The following is a 27,390-nucleotide window of genomic DNA, read 5'->3' as shown; positions in this document are numbered from 1 at the left end:
TGATGTAACATGTATAATAAAAAGTATAGTTCGATTAACATGTCTAAGCCTAAGAAAGAGTCGCTATAGTTACTAGTCTTTAGCAAATTTTATTTATCGAAAGCACAAATTTAAGTACTAATAATAAAACCACTACTTTATTCTTCTATTATAAATACACCTGTTCTTCGTCATATTTCACTTGCAGTGTTCAAATGTGTAGTTCGTTTGCGAATTTCTCTTATTTTGAATGAATTCTTTTCTCAACGATGTTATATTCTAAAATTTTACATTGTTCTTAAACGTGTTCCTTTCTTTTTGTTATGTAGATTTTTACAGGCTGTCTTCCATGGCGGTTCATAGTAGAATAATAATATAAAAAAGACAAACCACGTGCATCAAGAGGTTTTGAGCCCAAATAGAGCGATTATCTGTTGATAGCGAAATTGAGAGCCTCTCTGTCGATCGTTTCAATGATTTTGCTTGCGGCTCATCATCGACATTCTGCATTCTGCATAGACTTTTCGCTTTCGGTACATCGTAGAAGGACTTATCGTTCCGTGTTTTTAACATCGATGCATTCTCGTTGTTGCTAACTTCACTACGCCTTTGTGCTCTATCGGCACTGCGAGACTTTCGTTCTTGTTTCAGTTTTTTTCTTCTCTCTTTTTCAACCACGATTCCTCTACGTTCCTGAGATTTGTCAATGTCAACTGCTACTTCACCACATTCCTTTCTGTTTTCGCCCTAAAAATTGCTTCCATCATTATTCACACATGTGAGCAGCAATAAGCCTACAATTTTATTTGGACGGTTCATTTTCGGGCATTGGAAGGGTAGTGGTTGAAGATGTTGTAAAACACATGCATAATAAGTGTAGTTTTCCACGCCTAGGGCCAGCCAACCCTCACAACCATCCGAAATCGGCAGATTGGTGCCAGATTTATTGGGACAAGCCTCCTTCGATCTACAAAGAATAGCGACTCCATTTGAATGAATATGTGAGAGAACTCTAGCACAGCTATCAAAATTTTCCAGCAATATGTGTAGATCTGTAAATGGATACAAGGTAAAGCAGTGCACATGGCCAATTCAATTACCCATTTCTATTCCAGAAGAAAACAAACGCACACGTTCCATAAGCTTGAAACGTTTGTCGTTGAACAATCCTTAGAGATACGCCACGCATTCGAAATTCATTAATTTTTTACTTTTTTTTTCATTTACTAAAATTGACCCAATACATATTTGGTCCAGAAAATAATTCGTTATGACCTTTTAATATACGAGGTATAGTATTGATTGCCTAACAAATAAATCTTGTACGAATTCGCCTCCACTGAATGAATGGCGGCTTGGTCACGTCGAATTGCTGGGTCGACTCGTGACCACATGTATTGCATGGCACTTTTATCCACTGCGCTTTTCCGCGCACTCTAACTTACCTCAACTTTCCTTCCCACCGTTTCTCCACACGATTTGGTAAGTTTTTCCACTTTGTACGGTTTGTTATCTGAATTTTTGGCGTTGATATGCACACATCGCTGCTCAAGAAAACGAAAAATCTCACACTCTGCTAACCTTCATATTACGACGATCTGTTATTCCAACGTATTTAGTATATTTTAAGCTTTGTTAAAATTAAAAAAGAGCTAATGAAGAAGTTTGCGATTATTCGGCACACATAGAAGAAAAAACATAACTAGCCTCGAAGAACAATTCTACTACCCTCTCTTGAACTTTTTTTCGCTTTTTCTTTTTCGTAGTCTTCCTTAAAATATCATCGTTATTTGATTTATTTTTTCTAGTTATTCGTCGTAAAGTCGAAAAGAAAAGATGTGATTTACAAATATGATGAGATAAACTCCATAATCGTTGTTGTGTCACCGACACGAAGAATTAATGTGTGACAAAGCAGAGAAGCTGTTATACCACTAAGGTTAAGTATTGTTAACCATTTATTTTTTGCATAGGTAGGTTATATGTTATTGCCTTCGCATTCGTATTCTCGTCCGATCGATACCTATCGTTTGTGCGCGCATCCGCAATGCTGTTACGGCTCGCTCAACCTATCACAGGTGTATTTTTGCTCTGCCTACTTTCAGTCTATGTTAATTTTGTAGCCTTTTTTCTAACTCACAAAACTTTATGCACTTTTTGGCATAGCAAAATGTTTGAAGTACAGACTTGGTAAGTTAGAGAATAGTTCTACGTAGTGGTTTTCTATTGTGGTTGTTAAAAATTGTAATTATGCATCAGAAAGAGAGACTTGTAAATTATGTAGTTAGGTACATAGAAAAGTACACATGCGATGTACACATGCGCACACACATTACATTTATGCACAATTGAAAAAAGCTTCAAAAATTTTTACTCACTCACCGACATCATATGATTCTACCTTCTACACCGCAACACCGCAAATAAACTAAACCTCACTCAGTGCTGTTGTATTATCATCGTCGTACTGAACAAACACCAACCAATTCATTCAAAAGTATGACATTATCAGGGCATTATCAAAGAATGTTTTGTAACAATTTTTTCCTCATTGGTATTACCAGCCCTTAATCAAAAGTATTTCCTAAGCAGAAGTGCTCGCATCTTACCTCTGGTGGTACGTTCTTCAACGAAAATGCGAATGCTGACAGAACCTAAATCTTTAAACTGTGGTCCGATATATATACATATAAACGTTTGTTCATGTGTACGTATTAAGGTATACCTACGTATTTTCATGTGAATATTTGGGCGTGTATATTTGCTTGTGTGTGTTTGTATTCTTCGTTCGTGTAAAGATACTCTAAAAATTTGAATTCATTTTTTAAATTAGCGACTCTTCAAAACATTCTCATCGAGAATGGCGTGTCATTGGTTTACTTGATATGATTTCAGTATATCGTTAATAGCGAATTAAATAAAGATTCAACACCAGCTGTTGAGGAGACTGGTCCGGCAGCATCGGATGAGCCAACTGGATCAATCACCGAGGTTCGTTCATATTTTAATCGTATGGTTTCGTAATGCTAGCGGAATAGCTGTGTAATATAAAATGATTCTATATACTGTACATCTAACTAGGTAAGCATTTACAAGTATTATACTGTATACATGTGTACCACTGCTGCTAGTATAAGTCGCAGCTCGTTATTTCCGTGCGTCGAACACAGAATTCAGATTGCGTCTACTTCGAACGTCGACAATAAAGAAAATAAGACAAAAGAGTCGGATGATAAAAGGAGCGAAGCTGTCGAAGATGCTGACGGTGAAATTAATTCACAATCAAAATCCTAATATTTCATATGCTCTTATTTAGAGACTATTAGCAAGCTCCAATCACTCCAGGTTAATATTGATCACATCACGCATCATTTGTTCTGGTTTTACTCTTGTCTTCAGTACTTTGATGACAATTTTAATCTGTCGTTTTGTCTTGTCGAAGATCTTATTCTTGTCTAAGTTGGATTCTGTAGTCCGTGAATGCACTGGAAATGTTGAAGTAGGTACTTTTTCTGACACTACCAATTCAGGGCGACAGATTGCTGATGGTGAAGTGAGAATCATCTTAGAAGAAATCATTGAAGCTACGACTATAAATACTGTATTTTCTAAGCTCTGAAGCTCAACATTTGCAATAATATCTTGTTTAATTGTTTGTTAAAAAAAAAGAATAAATCATTGAGAAGACTTGTACGAATGAAATTGTAATGTAGTTGAACACTCGGCTTCGTCAAAACGATTGTCTGAAAAAATGCTAGGTGTTCACATAACTTGCACCCTTTAAACGATTTTTCTTCACAAAATATTCAATAAAATGTTTCTCTAAAATGTGACGTTTACATTTTACATCATTTAAACATGATTGAAATCCGTATCGTTTACAATATACACTATATATATATATATATATACATATTACAATTATTGCAGTGTACAACCTCTACATTGACTACATCTAGTATTGACCTGTTTGGTACACATTAAAGTAGATTTTTTCGAACCTGTTATAACAGGCAACACAGCGTCTGTGTCATTCCGTTGTCTCGAAATTCTATCAGCCTTTTCAAGTACATGGCTAAGTGATAGCGTTAGGACACTAATAATTTCATAAATATTCAAGTACACTCGTATCTTGTGATGTCTGAGAAGTCCCTGGTAAATTCTGTTGGGAAGTTCGAAATGTAATCTAATCCTATGAAACCTGTCTTCCATATCGTTGAATGAATTATAGGAAACATGGAGGTGAGCCATAACCTTGAACGTTTATTTGTTAACAAAACTTGACAGCAAACGACGATGGATTGTTTAGACCTGATGATAATTCTAGTCTATAGTAAGCACATAATGAGTTATGATGGTTTATCCAAAACTCCCAATAATTTTCCGACAACTAAAGTACTTGAGCACCGCGAAGAGCTTGGAGACTTAAGAAAGTGACTTAGCTTTGTCGCTTTGAGGTTATAGAACAAGATTCTTCTCGAATACTACTTTTGGTGTACATTTGCTTCAAAATCCACATTCAAGGAATATGCAAAGAATGCCCAAATTCCTAAATTTTTTGACATCATAAAGTATACGAATATATACATATATATTAGAAAAGAATGCCTTTTTTGAAGAAAACAGTGGAATTCTACGATTTTTACTTTGGTCATTAAATTTCAGAAAATATGCAAATGCAGTGTATGGCAATGCTGTGTTAGGACTTTTATAAATTCCAATTTTATGACATGTTATGCAGACAGAAATCATTGGAATTAAATCCATCAATTAAGTGTGTTTGTTCTTAATTCAATGTTATCCTCAGTGTTGGTGATATTAATGCCTCAGGGATGCGCTATGCATTCGAGCTAATACATATTAGAGATGATTGAATGAGTATGACATTTAAACAATGACTTTCGTTGGGCAACTCACCTATCAAGTCAATGTTTTTATCCTCCCAAACATATCCACTACCAATTTTTGGAATCCGGAATGATGGAGGCCTCGGTTGCCGAGAACACGAGATCGAGCCAAAGGCAACGTGGCCAAGCACTGAAATGCACCCCTTTGGTAAAATTGCGAGGTCAAAATTTTTGCGTATTATTGAGTACCATTATTTAGCTCTATTCTTTTATTATACAATTAGAAAGTTTGTTTCTCCGCAATTAAAGTACAACTAGACGTCGTAATGATCTTATCGACATACGGGATGAGAATAACAGTGCTTGCAAACAGTTATGTCGATTGCCTAATTGTCATTTTACTTTCCACCGCTTTTAATTTTCATTTTCAATGTTATTGTGGTTGTTAATAGCAAATAAACGAGTTGATTGACATTAACACCGAATTTCATTATGGTTCCGCCGCTTATTCTCCTCTTTTCTGAGGAATTGCTGTAGCTGCTTCGTATTATCATTCATACAATTTCGAGCGAATGGAAAACCCTACATTTTCTGTCAACAATATTTTATATGGATATCAACAGGTAAATTTGAAAATTCACATGTATTTTGTAAGGATATTTGCGTTCTAACAGTAACACTTTAAGATGAATGATAAAAAAAACCGGTGTGCTCGAAATGACGAAGCTGAATTCGTGGACCAAAATTGCCAAGAAAAGAAAGTTAGAACTTCATTCACGAAAAATCAGGTTTATTATTTATTCACATAATTAGTTAGTAATGTATTAGGTTGTTCGGAGAATAATGTTGCTTTCGTAATGTCATTTTTCTTCTACAAAAGGATAGAGGATAAAGTGGTTGGCGTTGATCAATCCCTAATAGATGCACCATGCATTCGACTTCATCGGACATCGTAGAAGTGATTGAATGATGTCTGGCCTATACTATAACTTGGAGGTGCTGCGCGATGTGTCTACTCAGTGTTTTTTATATCCTCCCATACAATTCTGGTACCAGTTTGTTGAACCGGATGGATGGAAGGTTTGGTGAGCCCAGGGCGTGGGGATCGAATGAAGTGTGTATTGAAGGACACCTCTAACCACTGCTCTACACGTGCCCCTATCTTATCTCTCTCTATATCTTTTTCTTGTATATGTTTTAATTAATTTCATAATTAATTAATGCTGCCAATTATGTTTTTGACATATCTAAAACGTTAGAATTTCAGGTGTCAAAAGAAAAATTTCGACAAGTCTATTTCTACGATTTCAGACTGGGACATAGAGTAGCACAATTAACGCATGGGGTCAAGGAGCTGTTAACAAACGCACAGTGCAACGTTGGTTTCAAACTTTCACCGTGGAGAATCCCACTTCGAAGATGAGGAAGGGCACGTTAGACTGATAAACGTAACGATAATAACGGACACGTGTAGCGCAGTGGTTAGAGGCGCCCTGCAATGCAAAATGCATTCGATACCGCGCGGCGGGCTCACCAAGATTACTATCACTTCGGAGTCGGTAAATTGGTACCAGAATTGTATGGGAGGATAAAAATACTGCCTTGACACATCGGCTGGCCCCCGCAAGGCATTGTATAGGCCACATATGCATTCAATCACCTCTATGATGTCTAATGAAGTCGAATGCATGGCGCATCCCAAGGATTGATCAACGTCAACCACTTCATCCTTTATCCTTTAACATTAATAACAGTATTATGCTTCTTGCTAAGCACATTTCTACCATATATCGTTCGATACTGTGGAGAGGAATTTGCTTTTTTTTCTTTTTATAGGATTCAGAATAATTAAATTTATTCAAAAGTAGATTGTTGATTGTTTGTTATGGTTTTGGTAAATTCATTTGTTGATGACTGTTTGTATGTGTGGGCGAAAACCATTAGTGACAAGGAAAACACAAGCTGTTTGAATTGCAATAAATTGTTGTTGGCGCTCGTGTACAAGAAACACGTGACGACTTCTAAACGGGTGTATTCTTTTAGCATTTATCTGCGGCATTCTTAAGTGATTTTCCCTCTTTATTGTGATTATTTTCGAAAGCTTTCCTTCTTTTTTGTTCTAGCAACATGTTGAAAAAGGTTATATTTGCGCGTTTTAACAATGTTAATTAACAATCTTCTTAGCCTCATCCTTGTTACGGTATTTTTGAGTGCCTCCCATTCCAATGTTGTTGTCCATGGCAGACAAGAAGTTGTATCATGTTAACCAATTCTCTGTTAGTCAGTCGTCCAAACTTCAACTGATTCAGTTTCATTTCTATTTTGACGTTTTAAATCATCTAACATTTTCTTTTCTATTGAATCTGCTGTGTGTTAGTTACGCACTTAGATATCTAAGTATACCGTCCTCCCTTATTCCTAGATCTGCTGAACACATGGCTTTAGAAACTGCTTTATTCTACCTTTATTAATACCGTTTGTCGTGTATCAAAGTATGCAACCTTACGTCTAGCATTTCCGCTTCACTTATGCTGTATAAAAGTCCGAAGAGCTATGCTCGTAGAAATATCAATTTCCTTGGCGGAGTCTTGCAAACGATCCAATGGTAGCTGTCGCCAAAAATAGCGAAAATAAATTGTCTTATTTTCATCACCTCAAAAGAACTTATAATAAGGCAACTTTGGGTGGGATGAGCCAAACAAGGTCACTAAATCTCAGCATCATTCTAGCCATCTAGGGTCTGGTGATAGTATAAAGGCGTATTGTACATACGTCGCTACAACGCATACACACTTGCGTCTGAATCTTTGACTAACGATGTGATATTAGCTAAGAAGGTTAAGAACGGTATCACTAGATAGGCCGAGATTGGAATACCTCAGTGATTTATGATGCCGAAGAAAAAAGGTTTCTCGAAACCTCAAGCAGTTGAAGAGACTCTTTAAATCAACGTCTCCATGTCAGTGCTAATAAAGCCGATAATTTAAAAGCACAAGTCCGTCGGCAGAAGCACTCCGGTAGATACCCAAACGCGGAGATGCGCGAGCAACATGCCGATCTTGCAAAGTTCTTCAGAGAAGGGATAAAAGGAAGGACGAGAGAAGAGCATCATTACTGCGTTAAGATGCAAAAGTCAGAGAAACATAACGAAATCCCGCCCAGTTATAACCGATGGAAATTGCGCTTAAGAAATTTACATATAAACATAGAACGTTAGTATAAATTGTCTTTTTCAAGTCTGTCATATTCGGAACTCTTCAGCTCTGATTATCGAAATCTTATCCGCAGCTATCGAACAGCCGTGACTTTGAGCATGTATGTGTTTGGACAGCATAGTATTTAAGCAGTTCAGCTTGCTATTTAGCAGTTCTCTTCCTTGATGGGAAGATAGATGTGAATATAGCCCGTTCCTTAGATTTATTACGTTCCGAATTCTTATAATTTTGTCGGCGAGTGTAGCGCAGCGATTAGATGTGTCCTGAAATTCACACTGGATCGATCGATGGTTCGATTCAGCGCATCGTGCTCACCAATCCTTCCGTACCTCCGAGATCGGAAAATTGATAATGAGAGGGTAAAGGCATCGACTTGATACATAGGAAGACACCGCAGATCAGTGTATGGAGCAAATATGCATTCAATTACCTCTACGATGCTTGATGAAGTCGATTGTATGGCGCATTCTTCAGGGATTGATCGAGGCATACCACTTTATCTTCGCTTTATTAACTTATTATTGCAAGAAATTTTTTTATCAGGAATTATCGCGAGTACTATTGATCAGGAACTGTTCAATAGAAAACAATTCATAGTGGTTTTACATGATTTTGAAATGAATTCATCTGATATTATGATGCTACCGCTTGTAAGTTGCCGTTTAACCCAGCGGCTAGACTGACTTGGTGTGTTACATTATCATAAATCTTCAGCCTCTTATAATTATCGTATTTTTGGCGTCGACATCACTAATAATTCTTCTTACAATTTCCACTAAATTTTGGATTAAAAAGTTTTTGTTAAACCTACCTAGTTAGAAAAATGTAGTGTAAAGTATTTCCTGTTTACAAGCATCACTTTCTTTATCTGGAATGTGCTTCAAGCTTTCCTTTAGTGTGACGAAAGTTCTATTCCTCACTAGCTATGCTTGGAATCGATTTCGTCGATTTTATCCCTCATCTGAATCATCGTGGATAAGATTTGATGATGGAGTTCGTTGATCCGTTTTCATGTGAGGTTATCAATCTCGTTCTATATGGGCGTCAGTTAGACACTCTTCGGCAAAACGACACCGTCCACTCTTTCTGGAGTCTCAGTAAGGGAGCTGCTTGAAAAAGACGTGCGGTTCTTATTTTTAGACGGAATTTCTCATTTCATGAATGGTTACATAATAAACAGACGAATGCACAAAAAACGTACATGGCTAAGTTTCATGATTAGATCTTCTCTGTAAAAATGAGGTAGAAACCACTTTTTATAACTCGGTCACTGAAGCCGTGCCCATGGTTTCTTAGATTGTCTGTATTCAAAATGGTAAACATTCTTGCACTTCTAGGATCTACACTTTATGCCCTTTTTCAAGAATAGGTTCAAGGTAAGTATTTGTGTTCTCTTACCTACAGCAGTTCTTCTGTTATGTTTTCAAAGCCAAAATCAATCTTTTTCTTGACTTGATGAATCTATGGTTTCTGTTCATAATCATTAATATCACTCTGGGGTTTCCACACGACACGCGTTTCATTCAAAAGTTTAATAATTACCACTAATTAACAACAAAATAAGAAAATACAACAATGTTTGAAGTGTAGCTTTTAAAACAAGTTTTTGAAATGGAGAACATATATACAATTGAAGTTATATGAGAGCTTGCAAAGTATTTTGAAGAAGGTTCAGGAAGCATTTAGTAAAATGAAAGAACAATATATAGAATTTAATGACTAACTATGGCAAGGCATACTGATTTTCATGCCACTTCAGGTGTTATCTTTTACTACTGCTTGAGAGGACGATTCCTATGGCAAAAAGCGTCTATCATGTGTAAGGAGTACTGGGAATGGGAGCAATGGTTGAAGCATAAAAATCCGACACTACCAAAACGATGGACGTTGTTTAGTGAAAAAGCATTTAAACTTATGAAAAGGTAAGTTTGACTAAAAATGTCGACTTCCGGACTTCTATTTTTCTTTACTTTTTATCCAACTCTTGCGAACGAGTAGCATGAGCTACATAGTAATCGTGAAATATTACTAAGATCTAATTTAAGCGGCTAAAATCTGAGATAGTTGTAATTGCTCGTGCATTTGGTTTCCTGAGGACAAGTTCGGCACTTCCATGCTGCAACACATTCAAGAGTAAGCCTATTGTCTCATATTGCCGTTACACATAAAGAGTATGTTGCTGGTTTAGTGAGATCTCTTTCTTTTCCCGTTATAACATTATTAGGAATTTCTCAAGGTTTACAAGGTTTACAACTTAACGACTATGCTTCACAGGAAAATAGCTATTATTCTCAATAATTTATAACAGCTTGGTTTTTGGATGGAAATCTCAAACTCCTTTTCAATTTGGGCGATCATCTGTCCGAAGAAACTCTGTTGTACATCACAGTTTGACAATCAGGAGCGCTTTCATCCCGGTCGACAAGTAAATCATTGAGGACAAAACAAAAATGTTACATTTCTAGTGCTTAAAACTTGTATAGGAGTCTATTTTTATTATTCAGTTATTGAGCAGAAAAATTACTTGTTTAAATAATTTTCGAAGTCTTAAGATAGTCGTGGAAGAAGAGCATATTTATTTTAGAACGTTGACGGCACGAGGAAAAGACCGTTGGTCGGCTAAAGATATGAGGAAATTCATTTCAAAGGAGAAGCTTTTGAAGCCAGTTAAGGTAGAAGAATCTGCATGAAGACATTATCATTTCAATGGTTTAATTTTCACATTTCATAAACAGTTCTTAAATGCAATTTTTGATCACCCAACATTCATCGTGTTCTTTGTTTACTTCCTTTTTTTTCGTTAAGATTTCTGTAGCATTTCGTGCTATCACTATCACTTTCCTCCAACATTTCTTGTCTTGTGATGCTTATATGTACATAATTTGATTTTTTTTCGTAGACTTCTGAAGTTTTGACGAGCATTTTTTTTAAATCTTCCATCATAGCCTTTTCTATGTGAATAGATGAATTTTATTCAAATAAATATCGTAATTACTCGTGTCAATGGTGGCAAATGATGTAACGACTTTCATACTCAATCACACCATTAATCTCTAACTCAAGACAGCTATGCTTCAGTTTAACATGCAAGTTTTATCAAATCACTCTGCTTTCAAATTATTCTAGTTCATTTTAGAATGAAGCGGACGATGTGTTCGCATATAGACCGAGTGAGATCGTTAAGGTGAGCTCTTAAATGCAGATGGCGACTTAATCTTAGAAAGTCAGCAAGCATTACGGTATACTATCGATTTTTTATCTCTACCGTTCTTGACTAAGCAACTACAATCACTTTAGCAAAAAAAATACACCCTTACCTCTTGAGGGGTTAAGGATATAAGTGCGATACATCCATTTTCTAGTTCTTTGATTCAGTTTTACTTCCCTTGTTCAATATTTATCAATTTACAGAATCAAGATCAAAGAAAAGATAATGGGAAAAAGAAGAGAACACTGAACATTGGATCAGCGCCACATTGTCAGCAATAGCGGAAATTAGCGAGCAAGTGGTGTCAGCTGTGACGACTAATTCCGTCATATTGCTTGTATGTTTTTGCATGAAACCAACCAGAAATGTAATTAATAAAGTAATTTGAAACTGTGAGAAGTTATTCACTACAATCTTTGGCTTCATTATACTACAATAATATAAAGTATTGAAAAACATCATATCGATAGAATGTTCCATCGATATAAAGTCTATTAATATTGAAACAAAACTCCTCAGGCTCTAAGTCTACGTGAATAGAAGCGTCTTCGACGGGGATAAATAGTAAATTATTAGTTTATGTTTGTTTGTCGCTTTTGCGCAGTTGTTTCAATCAAATAAATTGTTCAATTATAGACTAAACAGTAGATGTAAAGCTTGCTTCGTTGGGTATCGTGCTATGATTTCGAACTCGTTTGAGGTAAATTCATGATTTAAAAAGTATTCACTCCAAGTTTTTGGAAGAACGTTTTCTCTTTCAAATTTTAGCATTATTATACATCATTATCTATATGATTAAATTTTTAAAAATATTTTTGTTACATTTCTCCTCGTTATTTCACAGATGAGATTCCACAAAACTGCAAGCCAGAGCTGAGTTATAAGAGGCGATACTGATCTCTTGGTGCCTGTAAAAATCAGATTTCACCCATTCTGTAAAAAAGGTGATATATACAAAACACTATGAAAAGAGTATAACATATGTAGTGTTTTCTCAACTGAGTTTCTCAAATATTTGTTAGCAATAACATTACTCATCTGCCGAAAGTTCGAAGACCACATACTCGTTAGCGAGGAAAATCCATAAAAAGCTTATGCTCATTGCTTGTGAGCTTACTTCCGAAACACACCAAATGAACGTAATGCCTGCTTGGACGAATATCATGGTAGTATTCTTTATTAGAATTTTGTTCTATCATTCCTATAAGTTTCAGCCTGTGTCACACCTTACATCATTATCAATGAGGAAGACTGAGTCAACTAATATGCATTTCTAAGAGCATCATCCTTATTGTTACTAGCCAAAAATTTGTGCAAGAAGCTTGATATCACTTAAAGTTATAAAGCTTAGGTAAGAAAGTTATAATTCCACAATTTCCAAGACCGACTGTCTTTTAACCTCGGCATTGTTTAATACTTCTTGATTCTTCTTCTTTGAACGAGCGCGAGGTTGTTAAGTTTATTATGAGGCTGACGTTTCGGCCGTGTCGCCTTCTTCAGAGCCTGGAAAGGTCGACTGACAGCGATCTACCAAGCCAAACACGTCAATATCTCAAACAGAGAAACTCAAAAACCAAATCCTAACCGCGTGAATAACATCGAATACTCACCACTTCTCTGCCTTCGACCAACCGCTAGGTTGTGTCTGCGGAAGAGGAATGAGGTACACTTCCTTCTAGAGTGCCCCTTTATCAGACTAGAAGATCAATCTGATATATTGTGCGAAATCACGTGTGATTAGGAGGCACTCTTCCTTGCGGTTCATATTTGGGTTTTTGAAGTTAATGCAAAATGCCTCAAGAACCCTGCGCGTCGATATGCTAGTTTCTTGCGCAAGAATATTAACCTTAACATCAAAATCCTCTCCGTTGTGTCTTTGTGTCCTATGCGTGCCTAGTGGAGTACTCGTTTTGCTTTTAAATTTTCCATCTAGGTGTTCTTCTATGCGGACACAAAGAGGTCTTCCCGTTTCGCCAATATATTCGTCTCCGCAAGTTTTGCAAGAAATCAGGTACACTGTACCTGAGATCATGCAATCACCGTCTCTGCCCTGAGGGCAAATGCAAAATAATATAATAAATAAATATAAATAAATAAAATAATGTAATACAAATACAAAATATTATACATTACATGTTTTACACATACATTACATGGACGATGCAAAATTTTTAATAACACCAGTTATTTATCTGTAAAAAGTGATCTACCAAAGTAGGAAAGTACTAGTAAGTTTTCTAAGGTGTGTGTACTTTTCATTTTAAGCTTATTTCACTTTAAAACATTCATCATGCCATCTCATTGTGTCATTGGCCTTTTATGTCAAGAAAGTGATTTGGATGTCCGATGGCAAATCTCCATTTTGCTGACGTATGACAATGTGACAATTCATTGTGACAGCTTTCTACCAGTACATCTCACATAAGAGATCCAAGAACAAAACCAAGTTCTTCAGAATTCACAAGTTATTCAGGATTTACTGAATTTTAGTGCAGATGTAGTGCATTCCATAATGATGTACTTTATGTACGAATTTCTAAATAAGAGAAGGCATTTGTACACCGATAGTGTTGGTATACAAGTATTCCTTTGGCTGAGGACTTACTGCATAGAAGGACCTATCTTATGGGCTGTACTATAATATCGCATATATCTATGTTCTCGAACAGTAAGGGTCTAAACCAGCAATAAAAATTGGTGGTAATAAGAATTAATAATTGTTTCCAAACAGAAAATCTTCTCACCCCTAATGTCTGAACAGTCTGAAGAAGAATTCTCAAAGAACTGCAATGATGCTGTTATGTATCCAAATTATTTCCAATAATTTCACTGTCGTGAAAAGAAACACAGTAAGTTAGAACATTTATCATTACTGATTTATTATTACATCATAGTGAAAAGCTGTCCTAAGGTAATGAACCTCAATGTCTAAACAAGGGAATATCTGCGTTTTCTCATTGGCCATAATCTGTAGTGTATATTCTCTTAAAAAGCAATACACTCTTGTCCCAAATTGAGCTGCTCTAAATGGAGGTTTTTTATAAATTATTAGTTGAGAGAACAGTTTTCGAAGAGCTATTCCGGACATACGATTTACGTCGAATTTTCTTTTCTAGTGATTTCAAGAAGTGCGGTAAGAAAACCTCTGGGAATCTTTCAAGGGGTGTATACCGATTTTGGTACACATGGCGTTTTTGTGTTAAGGAAGCGAACCGAAAAGCTATATTCTAGGCAGCAGAATCCATTCAATTTATTCATTAAATTTCATAGAGTACTATTAAAATTAGGAATTGATAACACATTAGAAGTGATACTGTTCAGCAAAAGAAAGGTATTGGTTCGATCATACACGAGGACCATTAAGCCTATCATCCCTCCGGAGTCGGGTCGGAGAATTGGTACCAGACTTGTTCAGGACCAATTGGCTTCTTCAAATCCGCATAACTGGCGACTACTTAAGGGTTGAACAACAATTGTTTAATTTTCAATTATGAAGTAGTATAAGTATCAATATCCTTCATATTTTTACCCAGATGTCTCTTTAGTAAATTCCAGAAGATTACACTTTCCTAACCATTTAACAACATAATAACCTTACTGGTTCAATGCGGCACCAGACCAACGAAGCCCTTAAACCTTGAATTTGGTTTGTAACATTGTTGTCGAGCAGTTCGTCTGTTAACAAATCGGAAGATTCAAATCGCTGCTCTCATGAAAACAATCTCAGGTGATAAAATAACGATGGATTGTAGACGATTTATTTATAAAGGTCATAATTTACTTTTAAAATGATATAATCCTGATCAAACACAACATGGCTACTCTGAAAAAAGGAACAGTTGGAATCTACTAATTCTACCAACGAGACACTTTTCTTTTGTTCGCATAGCATTTTGACGTCTTGAAATCGACGATTTTCCTGAAAACGTTTTCAGCAGCGGTCTAGTTGTTAAAGACTTCTTAGTAGTAGTAGCTTTCGAGATTCCTGCGAAAAAATGGTAATCGGTTAGCCAGAGATCCGATGTGAAATGATTCGTATGTGAGGGTTACGTAAATCTATTAGTCGAGAATCTACAGCGTTACAGGTACCAGATTTTGTCGAGGATTTTTGTACAAAATAATTGACTGTTTCTGGTTGCCCTTTTTAAAATGTGTGGCAAATTTGATCTAATTGTCCAAAGCCATATAACATGGATCTAAAAAGCGACAATGTTGCTAATTTCAAAACAATTTCCACGTAAATTAGTTCTTTTATTAAGGCTAGCAAACGGATAAAAAGAATCGCGAAGAAATACCTTTCTAATATGTATCCACCCTACACACATAAATTAGTTGGGCATTTTAGATTCTTTCGAGTTTTTTCTTCGTTTCATTAAACCACAATATTATTTGACATCGGTCTCATCCTATGCACACTTTGGTTTTTTTATGTTTTTTTTTTCATCGATATTTCCGTTTTCTTGCCAAGTACGATATATTGTTGTGGTTTTTGTTATTATTTGAAAAATAAAGGACAATCAATCAGTGCTGATCAGTCTCGCGCTATGCATTCGACTTCATCAAGCATTGTAGAGATTAATAAATGCATATATTTGCCAATAAAATGACTTTCGGTGGCCTACCGATCTATCACGTCAGTGTGCTTATCCTCTCAACCAAGTCTGGTACCAATATACCGATTCCAGCGGAATGGAAGGTTTAGTGTGCCTGGGTACGGGATCGAACCAAGGATTGTTGGAAAGCGTATTGCAGGCCACCTCTAACTACTACGCTACACGCGCACCATTAGTATTTAAATCAGGTGTATTGCAAATGCCATTTGAACACTTTCAACTATAGCAACACTCCACGAAAGTAGTGTATTGTAACCATTCAGGATTCTTTTTGAGATCAATTGAGAATTGTAGAACTATTTTATAATTTTCTGCGTTATTCGTTTCCATCTACACATGAGACTCAACCTATCTTTATTCATTTATTCACAGATAGGTCAGTGACTCCGTCATTGATTGCCAAATAAAATCATTACAAAATTCTTTCTGTTGAAAGCCACAAGCCATATGACGTCTTACTTTCAAAGGAAAGGATCCTAGATAGTCGATCTCGCGCACGCTCCTCCTCCTTAGGTTGCAAAAGAATTCTTCATCAGTACTGTCCGATACGCTTGTTGAGTGTTCTCTACAATTTTTACACGAAGATTACCCTCTTCTGCATATCGTGAACTTTGAGTCACAACAACAGCAATCAGGATTCCGTCATGAAACCTGTTGTATGGACCACATCCAGGCCGTATTCAGGACCATAAGAGTATGTCGACAGCATCATTTGCCTCTTGAATTCACTTTTTTCAAATATGACATTACATTAAACGCATTTCCAGCGTTGGAACGAAATGTATCACAAAAACACAGCTTTTATATCACCCTCTAACCATACATCGTGAAAGAGATCCAGAGATCGAAATAAGAAATTAGAAAATCTCTAGTTAAATATAAGATTTGATCCCATCTATTGCAGCGTTTGGTCAGGAACAGCTACTTTGTAAGTATATTCCTCGCAAAAAGTGTCTTCTGGTTGAAGGCTCCTCTCAAACGATGTTGAATAGCTCGACGCCAATGATTGCCTTAGGCGAACTAGCTGGGAGCAAACCTACAAATAATACAGCTATGAAAACCAGACATTGCGAAAAATTACCGACTCACATATATAGTAGACATCCTCAGCTTCTGATCGAAAAGTCGCACGTCCTCTTTGGTAATGGGATGGTCTTCAGGAGGGCAGAATGATAACTCTTCACCAAGAAAAGCATCCGTAAAACGAATCCCTTCACACAGATGTGAAATGTCTTTCAATTTCTCGAAACTAAAACTTCGTGAGCTATAAAAAATACAAGTAAGAAATATGTACAAAACTATTCTGAAATGACAGAGATACCTTTAAGAAAGTAAAAAATAGTGAAACGTAAGGATATGAAAACACCATATTCATGTCTCAAAAAAGAAGAATGAGGAGAAAGTAAATCAACCATCTTAGTCGTTGACGAGTGCGTTCTTCTCCCCAATATACCATCACTTGAAGCTCACTAGCTGTTCGCTGTTGCTACAACAAAACTACTTTAAATGGATCTAATAAGTTTCGAAACCAAAAGGGAGTACAGAAATACAGGTATGCAAAAATGCTTACTGCTGTTGACGCAGTAGAGACAATTGAGTTCATTGAAGATATGGGAGAATGGAGACGTATGGAAACCAGCTTAAAAAGGCAAAATAACTGTAGGCGATATTAAGCGCGTCAAAATTTTTCGAAAAGTTAGATGAGCGTTACGATAAATTTTTCTTCAGGATAAAATCATAATTATAAGTTTTAAGTGAATTTTGTTTACGACCACATATCTAAATGTGTTACTACAGAGGACATTTAAATGAAAATAAAAACAAGACGTAAGCAAAATAAATAACAGTGAATATCCTTTCCTTAGAGTCACCACGATCTATCACAATTCCAGGAGCTGGACGAATATCAGCAGGAATGTGTTCCAGAGCGCCAGATTCTGTAGTGCATAAAACGACTACACGGGAAAACGCTCGTCTAAAAGTTCAAGTTTTATAATGAATCATATAAGATATAATCACATACAATGCTCTTCCAATAGCTTCTGAATCAACAACGGTTGTTAGTAACAAACCGGTTTCCTGAGTTTGTCAACGAAAATGAGAAAGTTGATTCATGACAAGACTGTAAGATATAAGTTCCATTTCGTAAAATACGTAGGTCATCTCTGGCCTTCACTCTAACAACTGCAGCTCCACCCAGTCCTCGAACCGGCATCTTAAAAGAAATAATGCTTTATGTAGAAGTGTATTAAAAAAGTAGAAAGAAAAATTAAGAGTTTATTTCAGCTGAAAGTAACCATAAAAATGAAATTAACGCCATTGAAGTTACACAACAAAGATTTAAGAAAAGAAAAGAAACAATGAAACATTATCTATAAATAAAAGCTTATAAGAAAAAAAAGAATACCCTATAGTTCACTTGAGGTCCATCTCCTCCCTCCACCGCAATCAGAACATTTGTATAGAATCGAGCAATCTGAGACGGGGAAAATTCAATTCGAAGCGGAACAGTACGACGTGGATCCAGAAGTAAGATTTGGCTGTCCAAGAGCTGCAACCAATATAGTCGTTCTTCATTAGAGCATTGAATAGTGATAGGAAAGATTTTAGAAAATAACTAGTGTACAGTAAAAGGTGGTCCAGAATGACTGAGCTTCGCCCTTATTCGAAGAGAGGTATCTGTACGATTGGTAACATCAACGTTCGAAACAGCTGTATCTCCAATAGCTACGAAACCGAACGCTACTTCGAGTTGAGGGATATAAAGCACAGACCTAAATCTCAATTTTCAGAAAATAAAGCTGTCATAAAATTCTTATTGGTAAGTGAAAAAAAAACCTCCGCGTCGGATTAGAAGTCAGTTGTGAAAAGCATGGAACCATAGCGTTTGTAGATAAAGAGCCAGATGATCTTGCAGAGGAATGCGGTCGAGAGCTCAACTAAAGATATATTCGTCAACTTCATTCACTCGCACGTCATTAGGTTGTATGGGGCATACGAAAGAAGTGAATAACGACCAAAAACAGCTACGAGCCGCTCTCTGGGGAACTTAGCAAACCTATTAGTTGCCTTACCGACCTTTGAAGAGTATACGTGGACTTACTTCTTCAAGCTCTGAAGTGTCTCACCACTTCTTCCCAATCATAGAATCAACCAGTATACACAGAATCAAGAATGATTATGACTAATGTATGTTGTGTGCAAACCATCCAGCACAACAGATATAGGAATTATATTTTTGATCATAAAAAATACATAGTTGGTTTTGGCTTACATTTACTCACAAACAGCAATAGGACGCAACATATAGTACTATGCAGCTAACGGAGTGAAGTTTCATCATAGAGATATGCGTACAATTACCAAAATATGTATGAAAAACAGCTTGAATAGCTAATAAACAAGCAAACAACAGCACGGAAGTTGATGAGAGCGAACACAAAAATTTATACACAAATACTAATTGTTTACTTATTATACATAGAGTGCTTGCTAATTAGATCGTACTTGCCTAGCTTTCCCTTTATTGCTTTCGTTGCCTTATAACCCTAATCCAAGGATGGAAAATGGATTGTATACGGGGTTTGAATGCAACTTTACAATCATTCTTCTATTCATTATAAATGGCCCAGAAAGATATCAGAGAGACAGAATAAGATGCAAGAGAGCTTTAAGGTGAACATTGGGATGGCTGACAATAATGATTGTGGCTTAAGCCACCCAGTTGTAGTTGCAACTTCAAAAGATTTGTACGTTTGTATTTTATAGAATAACACACGCAAACGTCGCGATGCTCGAAAAGGATCACCACCAGGAACGAATATTGTAAGAGAAAGAGGAACTATTAAAATCATAAAAGCAAAAAAACCGCCTCACAACGCACCTCTCCCTCGCATGTAACCTTCCCTTGATTACAAGCAGCACCATGATCCATTTTCTAAAATGTATACATTAGGAAATAAAAAAAAGAAAATCAAAAAGAAACCGAGAAGGAAATAATATTCAAATGAATGTTGGCGGTACCATTCGCTTCGGAGTAGAGTCTTCACCATGTAAAGCATTTTGAGAGGTGAATTTTTAGCCAGATATATTTCCAGTTCGTCTTGATCTAATCTCTTTTTTAACCCACCTAAGACAACGTGTACAACGTCTAAATTTTTGTGTCAAGCCCATGGAACAACGTATAATTTCTCATCTCTCACGCAACGAATAATATGTGACTCATGATTTTCACTGTAGTTTCGCAATAGCCCGCCCCTTATTTGTGTATTCGGCTCTACAATTCGGCTTATCTATTTAGTTTTCCATGTTTCTATTGAAATACGTTGCTGTCGCCTTTGGCGGTCGATTTTGCAACACATGTAGTATATTTCTCCAATTTTATACAACATTTACAACTATCCACTTTAAAGAAAAGTATTTATCGCCTAGGAACCCTATAATAAACGAGGCTTGGCTCGATCTCGCGCTCCAAACAAACCGAACTCTCCATCCTTTGAGATCAGGAAAGTGGTTCCAAAAAAAAGCATTACCTGGAAACATCGGTAGGCCACGCAAGATCGTATAGGGCAAATATTTTACCTGTTCGAGGCTCAGCTTAATAGGTTGTAAATCCCAAAGTTATTGACCAACGCCAAAAACTCTACCCTCTTATAAATTCAGTACTACAACTATGATTCTTAAAAGAGATTTCAAATGAAAAACAACCAATTGCTGGTAATAACTGGATGTTCCACGGATTTCCACTCACTGAGGTTTTTCCTCACTGATGGATCTCGAGCCGGTTAGTCGTGAGGCTACGTGGCGCGTCCCCAGGTGGCGGATAGGGGGTCAAACGCGAACCAAAAGCGACCTTGTGCTTCCCAGAGCAGCAGGTGGATCAAAGGGATGAACACTCTTTTTCTGCTGCGCAGATCTGGCAGTGCAAATTGTATTCTACAAGTCAATTCGGCCAAAAGCCTGCAAGCAAGTGACTAGGAAGTACATGGGAGGCGGTTAGGAGTCCTGTCCACTCAACTGCAATGAACTCTGGGAAAGACTGGCAAGCTACTCATTAGTATATTCAGCCCCCATGGTTAGAGCCCGGCAAGCTACCCCATGGGTACAAAAGATGCCAAACAGAGTAAAATAAATGAGAGTCATTCCCCTGACCACGAAAGAGCCCCCGATAAGGCAGCGTTGGGTAGGACGAGTACGGAGAGGCTGCTACAATCTCAGGGCTATCTGGGCTACCTAAATGTGATAGGACTAAGGTGACGATCTGTACCTACAACGCAAGATCGCTTGCATCTGAGTCCGCTGTTGAGGACTTGCTGATGCAGGCCAGAAAGATCAGATACGACGACATCGGACTGGCTGAGACGAGGAGACATCATTCCTTTAACGCCGTTTATGATTCTGGAAAAGAACTCTTCCTTGGAACATGCGACAATAGAGGAGTTGGAGGCGTTGGTGTCCTCGTCAACACGAGTTTGGCCATGAACATCGAATCGTTTAAACAACTAACAACCCGAATCGGACGGTTAAGGTTGAAGAGATGTGGGCCTATGCCGGCTCTAATTATCTACGTCGTCTACGCAGCTACCTCAAGCTACGACGAAGATGAGGTCGAAGCGTTTTATATGGACTTGGAGAAGTTCTACAGAGAAGATCATACCTCCTTCCAAGTCATAATTGGCGACTTCAACGCTAAGATTGGACCGAACAGGGAGAGAGGCTATCCGAGTTTATCATGACGACCAAGACAATCCATGGTAACTCACAGTTCCAAAAGCCCCTCTCTCAACGCTGGACGTGGGAATCCCCCAATGGAGAGTACCATAGTGAAATAGACCACATCATAGTAAACCGAAGATTTTGCATAACCGATTTGGGTGTGCAAATGCACTGGCTCGTCTCTTCACAGGCTACCTGTCAGAATGCAAGGTTCCAAACAATGGAAGACCAGCAAAACCGTGTTGTTGTACAAAAAGGGAGACCTCCACGACATTGGCAACTATCGCCCAATCTGCCTGCTGTCCGTCGTAAATAAACTCTTTACTAGAGTCATTCTCAACAGGATGGACAGAACATTGGACGAGGTACAGCCATGCGAGGAAGCAGGGTTCCGAAAAGGATTCAGTACGATAGACCACATACACACAATAACGAGGCTCATCGAACTATCACGAGAGTATAAAAGACCGCTCTGTCTCACTTTCATCGACTTGAGGAAAGCCTTTGACTCCGTTGAGACAGAAGCGGTTATAGAAGCTCTGGGAAACCAGGGCGTCGCTACCCAAACACCACTCCTTCGTGAGCTATAGAAGAATTTCACGAATAGAATACCGTATCGCCATTTTACAACGCAATTAAAATGAACGTAAAGAGGGGTGTTCGACAAGGCGACACAATGTCGCCAAAACTTTTCACATCGAGCCTCGAAGACGTTATGCGAAAATTGGAATGGGACAATGAAAGAGTGAAAAATGATGGTCGGCAACTACACCATCTTCGCTTTGCTGATGATATCGTCCTTATAACATCAAACATCAGTCAGGCGGAACGAATGCTTGCCGACATTGACCGAGTATGTGGAAGTATTGGTCTTCGACTATACATGACGAAAACGGTATTCATGAAAACGGATCGGTCTCAAAGGCCCCATTTAAGCTCAACGGAACAAATATCTCCGAATGCAACAGTTATGTGTACCTAGAAGAACTCGAGAACTCAAATGATGAATGACGTAGCTCCATAGCTGAGCAGGAGGAAGAGAGCAGCTTAGGGAGCTTTTAAGAGCATCGAGGATGTAGTGAAGAGGATGAAGAACACTCGACTCCGTGCCCACATTTTTGAATCAACGATGCTTCCTGCATTAACATACGCATCAGAGACCTGATCGCTACGTAGGCAGGATGAAAGAACACTCAGCGAAAGGGCGATGCTAGGAGTGTCGCGTGTCACGCAAGTGAGAGAGGGAATACGAAGCTCGGACCTACGTCAACGATCGAAAATTAGAGACGCCGTCCTTTACGCCAAAATGTCAAAAATAAGGTGGGCCGGGCACGTGATGCGACGAAATGGCAACCGATGGACAAGAGCCGCCACGGATTGGATTCCTCGGGATGTCAAGCGCACAACAGGAAGACCACCGACCCGATTCTTCAGAGTTCTTTACAAACACGCTGAACGAATGGTATGATGCTCAACGTGTCCCTAGAGCGAGCAGAACCCTTTGGACCACTCTTGCACGCGACAGGGACAGATGGAGGAATTACTGGCGCCCGCTTGATTCAATCGAAGATCAACGGGAATACAGGTGATACAGTTGAACTGGATGTTAAATTGTATGTTCAAATAAACGCTTGTGTTATGTCGGCCGAAGAGAACTGAACTTTTTCGAATTGTTCAACGAGTGTAAAAAATACAATTCATAAGCCACCGAAACATCCAGTGTTTCTCATATGCGAAGAAAGTAAAGAGAAGTACATAGAAGGACAAAGATGACTTCAGTGGTGGAGCAATATGATGCATCACGACACTTGGATTATCGAGAACAGATTTTGCAATGGACTGCAGCTTCTGGGAGAATGAACAGAACTTTAAGAATTTTTGGAGTACTTCTAATATCTCGTTGTGAAAGTAAAGTGGCTTGGGCAGGCGACGAATCAGAATCGAGGGTACCAACATCTTTTGAAGAGATGAACATATTTATTAGACTGTGCCTTCACATAACAACTGTTAACACTATTAAGAGGAATTCCAAACTTCGCTTATGTATTCCATCCTCTTGAATCCCAAATCCCATCAAGAGATAAATTTGAAAATCTGTCTTACTTAGCTTACAATGAAAGTAGAACTGGAGACTTTTAAAATGTCTTCTAAACAATATGCGAATTGCTAACTTTGCTTCAGTAGAGAAAATTTCCTGTTTGAAAACCTCTCTAGGACGCTGGAAAGATTGCACAAGCTCAAAGAGTTTTCAAATTGGTGAGTAGAAGCTCCTTAGGTAAAGGATTAACTATTCGGCTTTGATTAGACCATGAAGGAAGTGGCATGTGGTCGATTCCATCAACCATCATAGGAATGATTGAATGCGTATTTGGCCTATACACTAGCCAAAGGTGGCCCAATGATGTTTCAAGTTAGTGCTTTTATCCTTCCAAACAAGTTTTAACCAACTCGTCATCCACGGAGAGATGAAGGCATGGTGACCTTAGATGAAGGGATCGAACCTTTGTTCGATACAGTGCATATTGCAAATTCGCCTCTAATCACTGCTCTACACCAGCCCCTCCTGAGGTTATATATATGTATATATACTATAAATATATAAATGTTATATGTATATATGTTTGTATATATGTTTGTTTGTATGTATATATACATATATACAAACTCCACAAGTATATATATAAATGGTATACCAAAAGGTTCAAAAGTTGATGGCAAAACGTTTAGGTTATACGAGTTGTTACGATAGAGTCGAGTATCTCTAATGTCTTCAATGATAAAACATATGGAATCATAATAATAAGCTGGTACTCTTAGTTTCCTTCTTCTTAGAACAGTTCCGTCGCGAAAAGAACTAACCCGTTTGCAAAAAAATTTTGCAAACTTTAATTTGTACAAAATAAGCTTCTCAGGCGACGCGTGATATAACGTCTGCATCGGGAAGCTGTATAGATTAAATATATGGAGAAGAGCAATAAAAAAGTAGTGGGTGGGCGAGCAAAATAAAGAGCTGAAAGGAAAATGAATCATGCTAAATAGAACGATAGCAAAATAAAGTCAAAGAACAACCGTCAATGTGGCAGAAACCTTTGAAACCATTTCATTGTCAGGAACAATTGTCTTATTCATATCTGTAGTTTTATCCTGAACAGAATATGTTAGCCTTGAAAATAAATCAGGAAGACAGCCTTTACAGAAACACTTGAAACTTAACCTACCAAAGCATTTTCTGCCACAGCGAATCCAGCCTAAACTACAAATATATTGCGCAATGTTATTGCGGCAACTATAAAAGACAGCTCCTACCATGATTCCACCACTGCTACATGATTTAGTGGAAGAGAGATTACGCGAGGTACACGGCAATGATGGTTTACTTAAATAGAGCAGTGTGAATGCACCTTTTTTTACTAATTAAGATATATGCACTGACATATATGAAACCGGAGGCGCAAAAAGGTGATTATGAGCTTTTCGTGCCTTCACTCGACTTTTTCTATGCTCTTCCAACACCTTCATTAACGATTCTGTGGAAGCACCAGAGGGTTGTTTCTGAAAAATTTTTCGTTTTAATTCTGGAAAGGTGTCCGACTAATAAGAAACATTTTCATAAACGGGTTAAAAGATTCGACATTAGAGATAATTCCACCGTTCTTCCAAGAACTCAAACACCGCGATCTCTTTTTTAACGAATAAATAACTGAGAAAAACTATGCTGTTTTTCATGCCAGGGTTATCAATGTTTCGCAAGAATTTACTAACCGAACTTATGTGTAATAGTCACTTTTAAATATACTTCTTGCTTAAGTTAAGACAATAAATACTCGTTTCAGAATTTTTGATTATCGAAGATACACTCTTCGTTAGGATCAAAGGTTTAAAACCTCTTGAATTGTCCTTATACTTAAATGAAGCGATCCCGTGGTTTCCGCAACAGAGTGCTCATCAAGTGTAGATGAAGCTAAAAAGAAAAAACAACTCTATACACATAAAAGGAACCCGAACTAAAGCCAATTTTTCCATGTAAATTACCTTCAGGCAGGATCAGAGATATACCATGGAATTCTTTAGCAAGATCATGATGTCGAGATGTAGCTTTGGCTATTAAGGCTAAAAAACATATGTATATATACACATATATGTATATATATGCATATATATATATGTATATACACATGTATGTACGTGTGCATACGTATATATATATATATATATATATATATATGTAAAAGAGTGAATATGCAGTGGATGGCTATAGAATTAATATGAAAATGCAGTAACACACAAATAGGAGTGCTCGTTTGTACGACTCCTGAAGATGAAACAGAAGGGTTTGTCGGTTCGTTGGTAACATACGATGAATCCAGAATCCGCTTGGGAGTACTCCAACTATGACTCAAATTAAGCTGAAATTTGAACGCCTCAGGAAGCTTAAAACATACAGTAACAGTTCCAAGAAAGTTCTTAATCACTTTTTGCATGTCTAATAGCATGTGATCGTAGTCTTTATTGGTAACATCACTCGTTATGTTTTCCTTGTTTACGATGTTCTGACAAAACATTTTAGTACTAACGGAAACCTGGAACAAGATATTCAATCGTTTAATAATGATAGAACGAAATACTTGTGATTATACCAACCGCGCCGTTGTTGCTTTCTGAAGGTGCTTCATTAGCAGCATTCAAGCATGTTCCGTCAGATTTCAGGCAACAATCACCATTATCCTGCAGTAATATAGTTGATGAAACGAATAACTGAGAAAGTTTTAAAAGACATACCGGCACTGGAAGGCCTTGGGAAAATCTAGCCTTATTTGTTTTTTCGCACGAAGAATGATTAATAATGCTTGGCTCCCAACTATTCTCCTTCTCGAAATTGCTCTGATTGAACCTTCAATACAGAGAAATAAAATGGTAAATAGATATAGACTTGTTGGAACAGTTTGCAAACCTTGGATCGTTTAAAATGAAGCGGCCATGATCGCGAAGAAATGATTCCTGCTCTCTTTGAATGATGTCAATTGGTTTTTCTAAAGTGAGACTTATCAGTTCTTTATATTGGATGACTAATAACACAAAACTAACGGTCTGAAATAAATTCGCTGCTTTTGACAGAAACCGCCCGAAAGGATGAACAATCATCGTTATTGAAGGTATTGCTATTCGACGGATGTCGACTTATTGATGACAGAATGGTTAATTGTAAAAGTATAGGAACCTATTTCATCTGCGTAAAGACATGAGTGTGGTTGAAAATAAAAAGTGGAGCTTAAGATTAGAAGTCTCATATACCAAAACAACAAATACTGATTAAGATTAAGAACTAAAGCGCAAACCACTATTTGGCATGTCTCCAATCTTCGATTCCTCCGGAATTGTGGAAAGGAAAGAATGAATCCTGTTAAATAGGTTATACATTCGAAGTTGTTTTAGCTAAAAACAATCTGTTGCGCAAAACACATACCTTTCGTCAACGGATTGTTGAACATTGTCATATTCATGCAATTCCTTTTCATCAACTAAATTAAAAAAAAAGTATTACACAATGACATCACGACATGGTAGATTGCAGAGGAAATTCTACGAGTACCTCGTTAATTAGTATACAACAATTCTAGTGCAAACTCACAGTTTGATTCACGATCTGAAAGCGGGGCATCGTCGAAACTCTGATCATCGAATCTGTCTTCCACTATCTCTTCATCATCCGCAATGCTAGACATTTTGGAAGTGTCTGAAGGTATTAAAGAGAACAACAAATAAAAAAATATATTTGGAATGCATACTGACTCTAGCAACGGTCATCCAGATTA

At 37.4% G+C, this 27,390-nt stretch overlaps 1 protein-coding gene across 1 annotated transcript; it reads right to left on the bottom strand.

Annotated features, from left to right (window-relative positions):
• Positions 1–336: 336 nt before the first annotated feature.
• LOC309797371 (uncharacterized protein) lies at positions 337–27,390 on the bottom strand (the record flags this gene model as incomplete). The annotated part of the gene is made up of 6 exons (XM_082645948.1): positions 27,207–27,390; positions 27,042–27,096; positions 26,914–26,975; positions 26,529–26,607; positions 26,219–26,468; positions 337–726 (listed from the first exon to the last, which is right to left on the bottom strand). The coding sequence occupies exons 1-6, from the start codon at positions 27,298–27,300 to the stop codon at positions 337–339; spliced, it is 930 nt and encodes a 309-aa protein (XP_082502074.1). The 5' UTR covers positions 27,301–27,390.

Source organism: Mesoplodon mirus (genome assembly GCF_964341445.2).
Source record: "Mesoplodon mirus genome assembly, contig: HAP1_SCAFFOLD_374, whole genome shotgun sequence".
Lineage (NCBI taxonomy): Eukaryota > Metazoa > Chordata > Mammalia > Artiodactyla > Ziphiidae > Mesoplodon > Mesoplodon mirus.
Note: the sequence above shows the minus strand (reverse complement) of the source record. Positions and strands in the feature narration are given on the sequence as shown.